At 38.6% G+C, this 14,366-nt stretch overlaps 3 protein-coding genes across 3 annotated transcripts; 2 read left to right on the top strand and 1 right to left on the bottom strand.

Moving 5' to 3' along the window:
* Positions 1 to 5,194: 5,194 nt before the first annotated feature.
* On the bottom strand, positions 5,195 to 8,833 carry LOC103523679 (protein scarlet-like). Its single transcript, XM_026833064.1, has 5 exons — positions 8,763 to 8,833; positions 7,951 to 8,178; positions 6,351 to 6,486; positions 5,840 to 5,945; positions 5,195 to 5,450 (listed from the first exon to the last, which is right to left on the bottom strand). The coding sequence occupies exons 2-5, from the start codon at positions 8,170 to 8,172 to the stop codon at positions 5,195 to 5,197; spliced, it is 720 nt and encodes a 239-aa protein (XP_026688865.1). The 5' UTR covers positions 8,173 to 8,178; positions 8,763 to 8,833.
* Positions 8,834 to 9,937: 1,104 nt separating this feature from the next.
* LOC103523145 (dihydrolipoyllysine-residue acetyltransferase component of pyruvate dehydrogenase complex) lies at positions 9,938 to 10,854 on the top strand. The gene is made up of 2 exons (XM_026833122.1): positions 9,938 to 10,114; positions 10,625 to 10,854. The coding sequence occupies exons 1-2, from the start codon at positions 9,991 to 9,993 to the stop codon at positions 10,837 to 10,839; spliced, it is 339 nt and encodes a 112-aa protein (XP_026688923.1). The 5' UTR covers positions 9,938 to 9,990; the 3' UTR covers positions 10,840 to 10,854.
* A 1,521-nt stretch (positions 10,855 to 12,375) lies between these two features.
* LOC113473445 (pyruvate dehydrogenase protein X component-like) lies at positions 12,376 to 14,366 on the top strand. The gene is made up of 3 exons (XM_026833066.1): positions 12,376 to 12,583; positions 13,065 to 13,159; positions 14,150 to 14,366. Exons 1-3 carry the CDS (start codon positions 12,422 to 12,424, stop codon positions 14,328 to 14,330), a joined length of 438 nt encoding a protein of 145 aa, XP_026688867.1. The 5' UTR covers positions 12,376 to 12,421; the 3' UTR covers positions 14,331 to 14,366.

The following is a 14,366-nucleotide window of genomic DNA, read 5'->3' on the forward strand; positions in this document are numbered from 1 at the left end:
TTGTGTTTGGTCTTTGTTCATGGTGTTTTGTTTTTGTCTTTTTGTGTTTTGTCAAGTCGAGTAGTCCAGTCAAATCTTTCAACTTTCAATTTCAAAAAGCACAAAGTTAATCCTTGAACTTTCAGTTCTGTAATAAAACCAACCCATCTGTATCAAATTGATAGGTACCTAACTCATCAGTAACTCGTCTTCCACTTATAACTGATCTTTTACCACTTTTCTCCTTCCACAGATAACTTTTGCTAGCACGTGGGGATGTCAACCCCTCAAGATGGCTTGGTATTGTCTTGGCACAACCTCAGTATTTGGACCAAACCCTTTCCCCCTCCTAACTCATCAGTAACTCATCTTCCACTTATAACTGATCTTTTACCACTTTTCTCCTTCCACAGATAACTTGCTAGCACGTGGGGATGTCAACCCCTCAAGATGGCTTGGTATTGTCTTGGCACAACCTCAGTATTTGGACCAAACCCTTTCCCCCTAGCCACAAGAAAAACGACAGCGATCAGCCCATTCAGTTGATAAAAAATGGTGAGAACCTTTTAAGCTATGTAGGGGACAACTGAACAGTGTCTTTTACGATTCACTGACGCTTCTCAATTATCTTCCCCTAGTAGCACGTCTGCCCTGTAAGCGCTAGGCTGCGGATTCGAGTTCGTTCTCGGAACGGCTGGCTTTCTCCTATCCTGTCTTTCTTCTCTCTTCGATTTCGGGATGATAAGACCTTACCAGTTACAGTTCCCTCTATCAAACCTCTTTAAAAAAAAAGAAAAGTACGATTCACTTAAGCCTCCCACTTATCTTCCCCAGTGAGCGGCATCTCGAAGTCCGGCGAACTCTGCGCCATAAAAGGTTGAGCTATTTCCCCTGGAGAGTCGTCTCAACATAATATATCCAAACCATATCCACCCTGCCCATTGTATAATTATGTTTGTATAACATACCTATTTATGTAAGTATTCATACCTAGAATCCAGAATAGTTGATTAAAACAAGATGTAAGAAAATGGACCTAAGATTATAAAGGTGTGTCCAAACATAGTCAACACTGTTGATCGACGTCGACTGAAACCGTACACTGCCTTGACAAAGTAGATTCACCTTAACAATTGATCAACGGGCTTGACTATTTGTGGACACAGCTCAAGAGTAGGTCTGGCCTCCAACAGCCATAAAAATGGAATGTTTTCCCCATGAGATGGTTGAGAATTTACTAGGTACCTACATACATACTAGGTGAGAATTTACTAGGTACAAATGCAAATTCTGATATTCAGCCAGTGTGGGGTACCAGGGTATCTAAAAATATAATTGTAGATTTGTCTGTACATTGCTTAGAATTGTGAAATTTTTAGTTATTCTTACTCCTTATGCATCCACGATTCCAAAAATCACATTAGAAAAATTTCTCTCTGTGTGTGTGTGTGTGTGTGTGTGTGTGTGTGTGTGTGTGTGTGTGTGTGTGTGTGTGTGTGTGTGTGTGTGTGTGTGTGTGTGTTACGGATTAAAGATTTAAACATTTAAGGGTTTTTTCTTTGTACCTAGTACAGGATACTCGTAGGAACCAAGAAAGCTTTGAAAGCCAAGCCAATTTTATATCATTTATTTAGTGAGCGTATCTCATGCGCTTTGTTGTACACTTTCTTGAAGACCTTTCCAATGCACTTGAATATTTTATACTTTACCCTTCCTAAAAACTCTCTGGCTCGTTTAGGTAAATTTTTGAATAGATCATATTGGACCTATCTTATTGATCAAGTATTCAAGTGTCAAAAATAAGAAATATAATTTTAAATTTATTCTGCGCGAATAATCTTCTAAGTTATTAAAAAGTACCCATTAAATGGGACTTGACTACTTGACTGTTGTTAAAATTTATTTATTTTTTAGAGGTACCTATTGTACATTTTTAGGAACTCTTATTGTATAGGCAGGTAGTTTGTTTTATTCAATCGCAGCTTTTGTAAGTTTGTACTTTGTACCTACACTTTGTATTATGTATCGTTTTGTTCAGAGTTTTTTTATTTAGAAAAAAAAAAATGTACTTGAGTTTTATAATTTTATGTAGGTATTATGAATAATAAATAAAGAGAAAATGAGGATTTATTAATTATTATTTTATCAAGTCTTTAGCTTTTTTCTTTCTTTTTATAAAGTTGAAATATAGGTATTTTTTTATGTAGGTACCTAGCTGTGTTGGGATTTGGAATCTACCTTTTATTCATAATTTCCACCCAACTGCAACTGCTCCATTAACGGGGCGCTAATTTTGGTTGCAAAACTCTCTATTTTATGTAATAAAATCAACGCGATTTGACCATCAAATTTTAGCAGGTATAGTAGGTATTAGGTATATTACAGGTTGTCCCTGAGTAATGTAATTTGTAGGGGCTCATTTCTGAAAGTTATGACGTACTTTACAAGCGCACGCGAGATTAGGGTATGGCTACAATTCCCCTATCGTTGACTTGTAGCTTGTAAACCACATCATCCCTTGTTTAAGGTAATCATAGTTGGACACCCTGCATAGGTCCCGCTACAATGTGGTGTAGGCCTAGGAACTGTTAAGTTCGGGCCTGGAATTATTCATATTGCTGTTCATTTCAGGGCCTGGACCTTTTTTATGCTTCCAAAACGTAAATAAAAACTGGTTTGATGTAATCGGTCACTTTAACTCTGAGTGTCCAACTAACTCTCCATTCTTTTCGATCTCAAAACATGGCGTAGAACTCTTTTACCCGATATTTTTTTATTATTATTATTATTAATCGCGATTTTTGAACATTTTTACTTTTTTATTTTAAAGCCGCGGACAGAAAATGTGCACCGACCCGTGAAAAATACCCCTAAAACTTATTATATTTACCTCTTATAAAAATACCTCTGTGTGTCATGTAGGGTATGAAATTTATTCTGAGCAGTGAAAGGATCCAAGGATTAATCGCTATAGATTATAGATCAACAAGTCTCTCCCTGGTTCAGAAATCAGTATATTCCAAACCTTGGACAGAGAAGAACCCCAGATTAGACTTGGTTATACGTACGAGTATATCTGCGCAAGAAACATGGGACTTGAAGAATAAATTATTCATAAATAATATTTTTAAAATTTAGTTTAAAATTTTTAAATTTATACTTCCAAGATTGTTGTCTGGCTTACAGACTCTGTTGAGGTAAGTTGAATTTGATTTTGGATCATACCTTGGTGGCCTCTGGAGGGAAAGAAGAACATAAACGGTTAGAACAGGTTAGTTCAGGCCCTATGAAGAAGCGTAGGCTAGCCACTGTCAGGCAGACCTAACAGGTACATCTGATCAGGTCCACTTGTCAGTTCTACCTGATAGTGTTGTGTGTGGCTGGTCTTATGATGACCTATTGGAACAGGATAAGCAAGGTATAATGTAGACCTGGAATACCTATTGTTCGACCTGGTAGATAAAATTATGTACTTTGAATCTCTTTATTTTAACAGTAGGACAGAAGGCAAGATCAAATTATCCATCAAATTTTCAAATTGACCGCGGTTCAGAACGGGCCAAGTAATCTTGGCTAGAGACCATCAACCCCTCGGTACAGCTACACCGCTACAACAACAACAACAACAACAACTATGAATACCAAAATTATCAAGAACCCAATCTTCAGTGGTGTAGGAACGACAAGTTCGGGTGGTGTCATCGATTTCTCGAGAAACATGATAGCGGATTCGTTTTGTTATGGAAACGACTTTTTTTTTTGAGGTTTGATACACAGTTAGAGGGCCTAACTGCTAAGGTCTTACCGTCCAGAGAGTGAAGAGAGAAGGAAGGCAGGATAGGAGAAAGCCAGCCGTTCCGAGAACGAACCTTATCCTTTCAGGATAAAATCAGCCCCGAGGGGAATTTAACTTGAGACCTACTGCTTATAAGGCAGACGCGCTACCCTCCAAGCTTTTTTTTAAGAGGTTTTGACAAAGGGAACTGTAACTGCTAAGGTCTTATCGTCCCGAAATCGAAGAGAGAAGGAAGACAGGATAGGAGGAAGCCAGCCGTTCCGAGAACGATCAAATCTGCTGAAACTGTTTCAGACATCACGTTTCAGCACATCAACACCATCAAGAAAGTTTTGCCGTCGACAGAATTCGTCTGGCTTTTCTGGCGAAGTTATCTCAAAGTGATTCGGTCATATCAGACATACGTGCTGCGGTGAGGCAGACGCACTACCAACTAAGCTAACTAGGCTGGACCCTCCAAGCTTACTAGGCTGGACGAAAAATCTTTATAATTGACCAATGTGATGTTGGGATGAGACTTTATAGCCGGGGTTAGGTAAATTTAATAAAGTCGAATCAGAACGATCATGGTCCGTGGTTATCTGGATCCGTCCTCCTCAGACTGAAACCAAAGTAGATAGGTAGCCCACCTCCTCGTTTGTATCTCCAACACTGCTCATGAATTCTAATTAATTCAGATATTTTATTGTCTTCTCGCGCTCACAAGTCCGAGCATTTTGATCAATCCTACTCATACAAGCTTCATTCGGGTCAGTCAGTCAGTTTCCAGTTTCATTCAATAGCTCAAGTGTGTTATTACTTCTAGTCTGAAATCACTTCTTTGTTTATTTCTTCGAATGAGTTGAAAAATACTCATCAGCCGGACATGGAATTCTTTTGATTTGGACTTTTGTTCCAACTTTTCAATATAGTAACTTTTACTAGTGTCCAGATTTATTTGATTTAATACCTAGTTGAAGTCTCCTTTCTAGTCATTTTTAGCGCGAGTAAGACTCCGTTACCTAACTTCTTTTTTCTCTTCGAGTTAGCTGTAATCTTTAAGTTTAAAGGACACGATTTTTTATTTAATTTAGTTTTCAACTTTAATAGTGCCCTGTCTACTCCGGATCTCAGTCACCGAGTTTTCCATACATTAATGAACTTGTAGCTAGTTTTTCTCGTGTTCTAAACAAGTGTTGTGTAACTCCTGGGACTGTTTACACCTTTACCATCACCGTCCACTTGGACTCATCTGCCTGTTTAAATATTTCTCGCAATTTTTCGAACGTAAGTTGAAGCAACAGGTTTCAAAGTTTTCTGTATATTTCTGCAGCAAAGGGTCCAGCATCAACTGTGGGCACCTACCTCAGGTGTTTGCTGTTGAGGTCTTCAGCCAGCGTGAGGTAAATCTCTCAAGTGTCCACAAATGGCTGGATGAAATCATGATTTTATCCAGCCATTCGGAACTGGAGTCGAGTGGCCCCTAATCATGACTCGTGTATTTATGACTACAATGTTTACCACTACATCTTGTAATTTCATATCCGGGTACTTATTGAACCAAATCGCGCCTTCAGACAGAAAATACCACTTACGTATACTGGTCACGGATTTCCACTGGCTTATGGAGAGAGCTTCAAATGTGTAGAAGAACATGGAAATGTACTTGATCCAAGACATGTAGGAGGGAAGTGATCTGAAATAATAAGAGAAATTATGTATCTATGGACGAAGGCAAATTTCAGTAAACCAGTGCTCGTTTTTTCGATAAAATATTATGAAGATCAAAAATGCCCCTGGGTCCTGCTTTCAGAAGGTACGGTTCGGGGCTTCGGGGACGTTATTCAGGGCCGAAGTTCCGCTAATTAGGGCTATATATATATACCTACTGGAAAGCGCATAATTATGTGAATTCAAAAGTGTCCGCGACCGGGCCTCAAGAAATGTATGGTGTTATTGATGTTTAAGCCGCTTTTTAAGGCAAAAATATTGAAAAACCTCGAAAAAAAATATATCTCTTTTCTAATTGGGACATCTTGTTTTATATTAAAAGCTAACACTCTAAATGAAGCCCTACTTATCTACCTCAGTTGGATGAACAGCCCTCCAAACGAAGATCCAATGAAGTCCACAGGTACAGATAGAAGAGATGCGGTGTTTATAGATTCGAACGTGGCGGATAGAAAACATCCTGAAAAACAAAGTTAATCGGTTTATTTTATTATTCATGTCAACTAACTAACAAAGAAACAAACTAACTAAACAAAACAAAAACAAACTTAAACATCATTAAGTTATACATATACGTAATATCTGCCTTGAAAGCATTTTTTCAATATACCCGAGTATTATCTTAGTCCGCCTAGTGAAAGGTAGAGGAATGCACTTGCCACGCTTGGTCATGGGTTCGACGTCTATCCTTCTCCTATCCTGTAATCTTTCTCTCTTTGGATTTTGGAAAGATAAAACCTTCGTTGGCAGGTACAGTTCCCGCTATCAAACCTCTTTGACAACCTCTTTGAAAAATTTGACCCGATTACATTACTTTCCTTCCTATAGGAGAAGGAAAGTAAAAAGAACAAAGTATAGAACCTACCATAAGCAGAAGCTGTCGCTGCACTCGCAATCACAGGTAATGAGAAAGTCACTGATCCCATGAAACCACCACTCAGCTGTGCAATCCAAAACACTATACTGGTGTAGAAGAATGTCTCCATCATTATCCTAGGTAACTGTGACAAAAAACAATCACAAACACTGATTAGGATGGAAAATTGCCTAAAAGATTTTTTTAGGAAAGCAACCTCCGTGGCCGAGTGGGTATCACAATAGGCCTGCACGCCACGCTGGAGGTCCCGGGTTCAAGTCCCGGTGGGGTCGAAGTTTTTCCAGCACTGTGCTTGGAGTTTGGGGTGCACTCAGCCTCGTCAGGACGAGTAGCTACTTTTAAAGATTTTTTTAGGAAAGCAACCTCCGTGGCCGAGTGGGTATCACAATAGGCCTGCACGGCACGCTGGAGGTCCCGCGTTCAAGTCCCGGTGGGGTCGAAGTTTTTCCAGCACTGTGCTTGGAGTTTGGGGTGCACTCAGCCTCGTCAGGACGAGTAGCTACTTTAATCGAGTAGCGAACAGTGGCGGTATTACCATCAGTATAGAAAGACTATTGAAATCTGGAAATTGACTGCAAAGGAGCCACTTAAGTATAATACCATGATATCCACAAAAGTTGTGAAAAAGCTCTACTTTACCATAATTTGAGATAAGATTGTAAAATACTTTTTTTTTTAATGAACATATTATTTTTAAAGGTGTGTCCAAACATAGTCGACCGTCCGTCGATCGATGTCGACTGAACCGTCCACACTTAGCTTCTAAGATTGAAAGGATAAACGTGGATAAAAAAAAGGCAAGTCGGGCCTAAATGCGGTAGCTGTGGGTAAGATGTAAGATCATTTCAAAACGTTAACTAAGACTTTACAAACCGCAGATGGCCCTGTTCATAACCACGGCCTCAATGATTGGGAATGTGCCATCTTGGCTTTCCCATGATTTAGTAGGTACAGGCACTTCCATGTCACTTGGTTGAACAACTATTAACCTATCGATTTCCCATGACAAGGAAAACATGTCTCAACTTACCTTCAAACAATCTACGTTGTTCTTTCTCATCCAGTGTCAAGAGTTCTCTGGCAGCCTTACGCTTGATATAAGATTGTAAAATACTTTTTTTTTAATGAACATATTATTTTTAAAGGTGTGTCCAAACATAGTCGACCGTCCGTCGATCGATGTCGACTGAACCGTCCACACTGTGGTAAACATTGTAGTCATAAATACACGAGTCATGATTAGGGGCCACTCGACTCCAGTTCCGAATGGCTGGATAAAATCATGATTTCATCCAGCCATTTGTGGACACTTGAGAGATTTACCTCACGCTGGCTGAAGACCTCAACAGCAAACACCTAATACAAACCGCAAAACAGTATTGAACTGATTGAACAGTAGACAGTAGGTTTCCAGTTTAATATGCTTTTAGTATACTAATAGAGAAAGATAGATGAAAGAAATAACCGTCCACACTGCCTCGACAACATAGAATCACCTCGCCGATTGACATCGATCGCGATCGACGGCCGGTCGACTATGTTTGGACACACCTTTAGAAATCAAATCTCCTGATATCTTTAAACTCACCATAACTAGTAGTTTGGCAAGATAATATGTCCCCGGGGAGTACACGCAATCTCCCACGTCCCTCAGAAACACGGGAATCTCTTCGGGAAACGTAAACAGGACCCCGTACGCCGAGCCGAAGATGATCTCCGTCATGGTGACGTACAGGAGACCCTGTACGTTTTGAATCCCCGTCTGGTCTATTTTGAGAGCCCCGTAGTACGGGGTGGACACCATCAACATGATGAGCTGAAATTAAAATAATAATAATAACAATAATAAAATAGACTCTTGATTGGAAGACCCTCGACTCCGGGATTTCCCACGTTTTTTCCCTCATTAGTTTTGGGAAAAAAATTTAAATATCAATCGTTCCCAGGAAGAAGTGCCTATGTTAGTTCGTAGCAAATATAACATAGGCACTTCTTCCTGGAAACAATTCATATGAAAAAAAAAAAACCGGTTTAGCGTCATAAGGCAGAAATACACATCCAATGGAACCGTAGCCTTTTACAAATAAACTTGACTTCTTTTTAGGAGGTTTGATAGCCCAGGGCATTGTAATTACTAAGGTCTTATTGTCCTGAAATCGAAGAGAGAAGGAAGACAGGATAGAAGAAAGCCAGCCGTTCCGAGAACAATCATTATCAGTCCAGGATAAAATCCGCCCCGGGCAGGAATCGAACGCGCGGCCTAGCCCTTACAAGGCAGACGCGCTACCAACCAAGCTAACTAGGATGACTAAAACTTAATCCCCCGCAACCCCTTTTAGGCGCTTGAACACCACGGACAGTAGGTCATTTGCGCCGAAAACTCAATTCTTGGTTACTTACAACATAGATAAAAAACCGCAGCACGTATGTCTGATATGACCGAATCACTTTGAGATAACTACATTCAATAAAAGTCACCTTTTTACTTTACATAAACCTAAAGAGAGGTCATTTTTCTTTTCTTTAACGTTACCTCTATATCAAGAGTACCTACCGAGAGGCGTGAGAATTTCAAGAGTTTGAAGCGCAGCTGCCACCCGGCCTATTTTATCTACCTCGTACCTAAAGAAAGGTACAAAAAAAAAACATCGCTGACACAGGGCAGTATCGAACTCGTAACTTTTCAACTGTAAGTCAGATAGTGCTCAAAGTTGTACTTACCTACTAAATGGGTGTATTGACCTGAAAATGTAAATATCTTGTACAATACCTAACACGTTTCCTTCAAATAATTCATGGGTAGGTAGATAAAAAAAAAAAAAAATCTCAGTATAATTTATTTTGAAAACATCATATTTTTGTACTTAAAAGGTTTAGAATACATTTATTTATTTTTGGCAGGCATAATATATTTCATTTTTACATAAACATATGAATGGGTAGACGAAGGTACAAACCGTGGTAGGTGAGGTACATAATTATATAGGTTTTATAATTATGTAGGTAAATAATATGCTTCTTTCTTGATAATTAAATATTTTTTTGATCATCACAAAAGATACGTAATTAACGTACGTTTTATGGGAACCAATCTCTCGATAAAAAAAAAAAAATCTCTCTCCCTCTTCCCTTACGTACACATTTTAATGGCACAAACTTATGTAAATTTAATAAACCTAGCACTCTTATTTATATTGAGAATAAATGTACAAATGGGCGAAAATAGCACCTTTAATGGCAAGATAGCACCTTTAATGACGAAAATAGCACCTTTAATGACGAAAATAGCACCTTTAATGGCACGTTAATGGCAAAATAGCACCCTTAAGATAGCATCGTTTTCTAGAAGCGTTTCCCTAGATACATTGTCGGTTATGTTAACTATTCCAGACCTGTCTGTACTTTTTCGCATGCACATTCCTATATTTGCACTGATTCTGGTCTGTTTTCCACGCGAAAAATTGTCCTTTTTAATATCCTAAGCAGGCAGTCTTTTCATGATCCCTGTTCCTGAAAGCAACCTCTTTAGAATTTTGTTTCTGAATCCCATGTCAAATTCTTTTTACAAGAAAAAGTAAACAAAAATCTTTATCTACGAAATTTTGAAAAAGTAATCCGAAGATTAGCCATGTCGTTCTTGGTGAGGTCGAGATTAACAAAATTAGCTTCCAAATTCATAAATCCGACCTATAATAATGTATTTTTGAACAAGAGTAAGATAATATGTCTACATACCACCAATATTTTAGATGGTAAGTGTTAAATCTGGATAATTTTCGACATCTCCTCTGTGACCCCTTGTAGGTCAAGTCCTGTCCTTATAAATCTGAAGAAAATGGGAAAATCACTCTCTTTCTTTTTCTGTATGAATGTGTCTTACTCATAAATTGATTCATGACCTCTCTGTACAGCCTCAGTAAGAAATACAGGTCCTTAAATTTCACTCATAGTTGTATTTTTTTTTTTTTTTTTACTTTGAAAGGCATGTTTTTACAACTCGTGCAAGGTTATCTGCTGCTACATGAGAAACAGCAACTTGTTGTGATAACCTGATAATGATCTTTCAGACTCATCTACAGATGGTAATCATACCCATATTTAACGTGGAACAATCCTCCAAAGAATGTGATGAAATAAAAAATCAGATTCATTGGTTAAATTTGGATTTCTTGTAGGATTGACTGAACTCAATGACAAGCATCAGAGCCCAACTACATCAAAGCCCAATTTATCCCCTTTCCTTTACCAATTTTTAATTTTAGCTCAACAAGAGATCAAAATGCCCTCATTGTCACCGACTATGACAGAGGGAACTATTGTGAAATGGCTCAAGAAAGAAGGAGATGCAGTAGCACCAGGAGATGTGTTGTGTGAAATTCAAACGGATAAAGCTGTCATGTCCTTTGAAACTGAGGAAGAAGGAATCCTGGCTAAAATATTGGTAAGTATATGTGGGGATATAAAAAAATTGGGGTAACTGGAAAGGGGTGTTGTAAGTAATGTTAAAGTCGGAACACAAAAACATAGTTGTACCTACATGGTAATTCATACAAATACACTACATGGTACAAATTCATACAAATACACTACATGGTAATTCATAGAAATACACTGCCTTGCTAAGGAAAAATGCTCTATGTCAAAAAAAATCAATTTTTGGTTTTTGGTGCCAAATGGTTCCTATGATCCTAAATTTTGATCCTATATTTTTTTCTTTATCCTAAACCCCTTAAAAACCACAATGTTTTGGATATAAATTTAATTTATATTTTTGAGGAATCCTCCCGATTAAAACAATCTTATAATTAAACCCAGAGATGTGCAAAATGCTTTTAAAACCCCATTTTAATACTATTTTACTTAGGTTATTTATGAAAATGGATACTTACGAGTTGGTTATTTATCCCGAGTTGGAGTTTTGTCTATTTCATAGATATAGAAAATGTCTAGGCAAAACTCTGAGTCGGGATAAATAACCAACTCGTAAGTATCCATTTTCATAAATCACTAAAGTAAAATAGTATTTACAAATGATGTCAAAATTAAATAAATTCATTAATAGTGAACCCATTTCAAATCCAAAATGCCTCCGAAAAACTCATTTGAAATGCAAAATGCTTTTTAAAATACCCATTTATTTGAGATGTAAATGTACATTTTGCATTTTCCATCTAGGATTTTGTGATTTGCACATCTCTGATTAAACCACAGTTTGATCCTGGTGTCATACACCCTCCAGATTTTGGTTTGCAAAGGATTTCACTTCAGAGCACAAGTCTCCAAGGACCACCTCCCTGCTAAGTTCTAAAGAAAATGATATCATCTGCCACAATAGATGCTGTAGGTCTGGACTGACCCTGACTATCCACTACTTCACCATAGGTGCAAACCTTGTGTCAGTTTTTTTAGGTTACCTATAGTATAACTTTTTCATTTTATTCGATGAAATGTTTTTGTTAAAACCACGAGCCAAAGCACAAAATTTTAATCCAAATGGACCTGATCTCCGATTTCCAAAGTTCAGGTTTGATGTGTTTTTTCAAGCTCGAAAAAGATTTACCTTGTTTCCGATTTTTACGTTACGAAACACGCGATTTTTGTCCGAAGAAATTTTGGAGCACAGGTCTCCATCTTTCAGGAAAACTTGTGCTCTCGCTCTCCATCTATTCAAGGATCAGAATGAGACCTTATTTGCCTTTTTAACTCACGTCCTTCCCGGAGAAATAACCACTTGACTACCTGTAAAACACACTTGATGCTAGAAAACTACTGACCGTGTGTGGGTACCTTTTGCAATGGTGTAGAAGACGCGAAGGCTGTGAGAATGAAATTCAATTTTTCCGCTGGAAAAAGATTTATTTCAACCAATCAGAGGAAAACTTTTTCCAGGGTACCTGTAAAACACACTTGATGCTAGAAAACTACTGACCGTGTGTGGGTACCTTTTGCAATGGTCTAGAAGACGCGAAGGCTGTGAGAATGAAATTCAATTTTTCCGCTGGAAAAAGATTTATTTCAACCAATCAGAGGAAAACTTTTTCCAGACTCAAATCCCTCACATGTACAGTTCGGTACAGAGTGACATAGACAAGACTTTGGCATTGCGGGCCCAGCTCAAATCAGCAGGGATCACTGTATCAGTCAATGATTTTGTTATCAAGGCAGTGGCTTTGGCACTCAGGCAATGTCCTCTAGTCAACTGCCTGTACACTAAGGATGAGGTAAGTTTGTTGTTACTTTTAAAGTGGATTCAACCAATATTTTTCAGTCCCTTAAAGGCCTGTTAAGCTAACAGCCTTAGTTAAGTTCCATTAGATTTTTATAGGCTTAACGGGGCTGTTATATTTTTATAGGCTTAGCGCTTACAAAGTAGATGCACTACCCACCATTCTAACTAGGCTAGGTACTTAAACCCCCTGTATTCTTGTAAATCGAGTACAATGTTTAATGTTTTACATAACACAATTCCGCCACATCTCCATCTGCAACTGCCTCGGCTTCATCTGCATCTCCTCCTCCTCCTGCCCCATCCTCTGGAGGAAGTGGTATGTATTTTTTTTTTCTTTTTTTTTTTCAAAGGGTTAGTTTGATAGTGGTAACTGTAACTGCTGGGGTCTTATCATCCCAAAAACAAAGAGAGATCAAGAAGGAAGCATAACACAATAAAAACTGAATTGAATTGATTTTCAAAAATTTCCGCAGGTTGTGTCGCACCCAAGTATTGACATTTCAGTGGCGGTCGCCACAGACAACGGCCTGATTACGCCCATTGTGAAGATTGGACTTTGGATCTGGAGGTTGGTGGTTCAAGTCCAAGTCAGGTCATAGAATTTATCTAGGTGTAATAATCAGGGAATGATATATGTGACAAGCGTTTAAATATGCTTAACAAAATTAAAAATTCCCAGGTCATAGAATTTATCTAGGTGTAATAATCAGGGAATGATATATGTGACAAGCGTTTAAATATGCTTAACAAAATTAAAAATTCCTTCTTTTTTTTTCTCGTACTTTTTTCCAGTGTGCCTGGGAGAGGCTCTTCCGTTGCATAGGTGCCTTCAAATCTGATGGTTTGCAGGTATTGAACTTGGCTTGCTTGTGCTTTGATATTCTTCACAAATCCAGACCCAATCTGAAATAAAACAACAATAAAAATTGTAGATGTCTGTGTAGTTAAACGGAGCTGTTCCCACCATACAAATTTTTGATTGATCAAGTTGTGTTTTCTGAAGTGTAATGTGAACAAGCACCTTCTTGTTCGGAGGGGGAAAAAAACAGGTGAGCAAAAGGTGGGAACAGGGCTTCACAAGGCACACACAATCATCTGAGCTAACAAGGCTGAAACAATCATCTGAGCTAACAAGGCTGAAACAAGTCTGTTTTTCATTCCTACGCCGCATCGATGCGGCGTTCACTCTGCGTCAGGAGTGGGGGTAAAAAGTGGAAATTCAACAAACATGACAATGTCTGTTTTTCATTCCTACGCCGCATCGATGCGGCGTTCACTCTGCGTCAGGAGTGGGGGTAAAAAGTGGAAATTCAACAAACATGACGACATCTAGTGGAGAAATTACGAAAAAAAATTTTCATTTCCCTCATTACAATTACAATATGGCGGAACCTGAAGCTACTCGAGACTCGCATCAGGGATTTAAGACGCAGCGTTGACGCTAAAGTAGGGGAATATATAAGACCTGGTTCAGCCTGCGGGAGTAAAGGGACTTTTCAGTCCTATCCCTGCAGAATAAACAAGGTACATACTCGTATATTCTATTCTATTCTATTATTTGTCCCGCAGTTCCTCTCCCAGTGGCACCAAAAGCTACCAGCACCGCTGCCCCTCTAGGAACTGCAGCCCCTGCACCTGCTCCTAGTAAACCACTATCTGGCTATACTGACATTGAGGTGTCTTCCATGCGACGAACCATTGCCAAGCGACTCACAGAGTCCAAGGTGAGAGTGAGATAGGGTTTATACAGGGTGTACCAGAAAAACACTGACAAC

Source organism: Diaphorina citri, unplaced genomic scaffold, assembly GCF_000475195.1.
Source record: "Diaphorina citri unplaced genomic scaffold, Diaci psyllid genome assembly version 1.1 scaffold84, whole genome shotgun sequence".
In the NCBI taxonomy this organism is placed as follows: Eukaryota; Metazoa; Arthropoda; class Insecta; order Hemiptera; family Psyllidae; genus Diaphorina; species Diaphorina citri.

Excerpts from the sequence above, each read along its gene's own strand:
- LOC103523679 (XM_026833064.1), bottom strand. The coding sequence starts at position 8,172 with ATGTTGATGGTGTCCACCCCGTACTACGGGGCTCTCAAAATAGACCAG. Across the intron at positions 6,487-7,950 it reads TTGCCAAACTACTAGTTATG|TTACCTAGGATAATGATGGA; the intron begins GTGAGTTTAAAG and ends TTTTTGTCACAG. Across the intron at positions 5,946-6,350 it reads AGCGACAGCTTCTGCTTATG|GATGTTTTCTATCCGCCACG; the intron begins GTAGGTTCTATA and ends TTTGTTTTTCAG.
- LOC113473445 (XM_026833066.1), top strand. The coding sequence starts at position 12,422 with ATGTACAGTTCGGTACAGAGTGACATAGACAAGACTTTGGCATTGCGG. Across the intron at positions 12,584-13,064 it reads GCCTGTACACTAAGGATGAG|GTTGTGTCGCACCCAAGTAT; the intron begins GTAAGTTTGTTG and ends AAATTTCCGCAG. Across the intron at positions 13,160-14,149 it reads ATTGGACTTTGGATCTGGAG|TTGTCCCGCAGTTCCTCTCC; the intron begins GTTGGTGGTTCA and ends CTATTCTATTAT.
- LOC103523145 (XM_026833122.1), top strand. The coding sequence starts at position 9,991 with ATGTCGTTCTTGGTGAGGTCGAGATTAACAAAATTAGCTTCCAAATTC. Across the intron at positions 10,115-10,624 it reads TACCACCAATATTTTAGATG|CTCAACAAGAGATCAAAATG; the intron begins GTAAGTGTTAAA and ends TTTTAATTTTAG.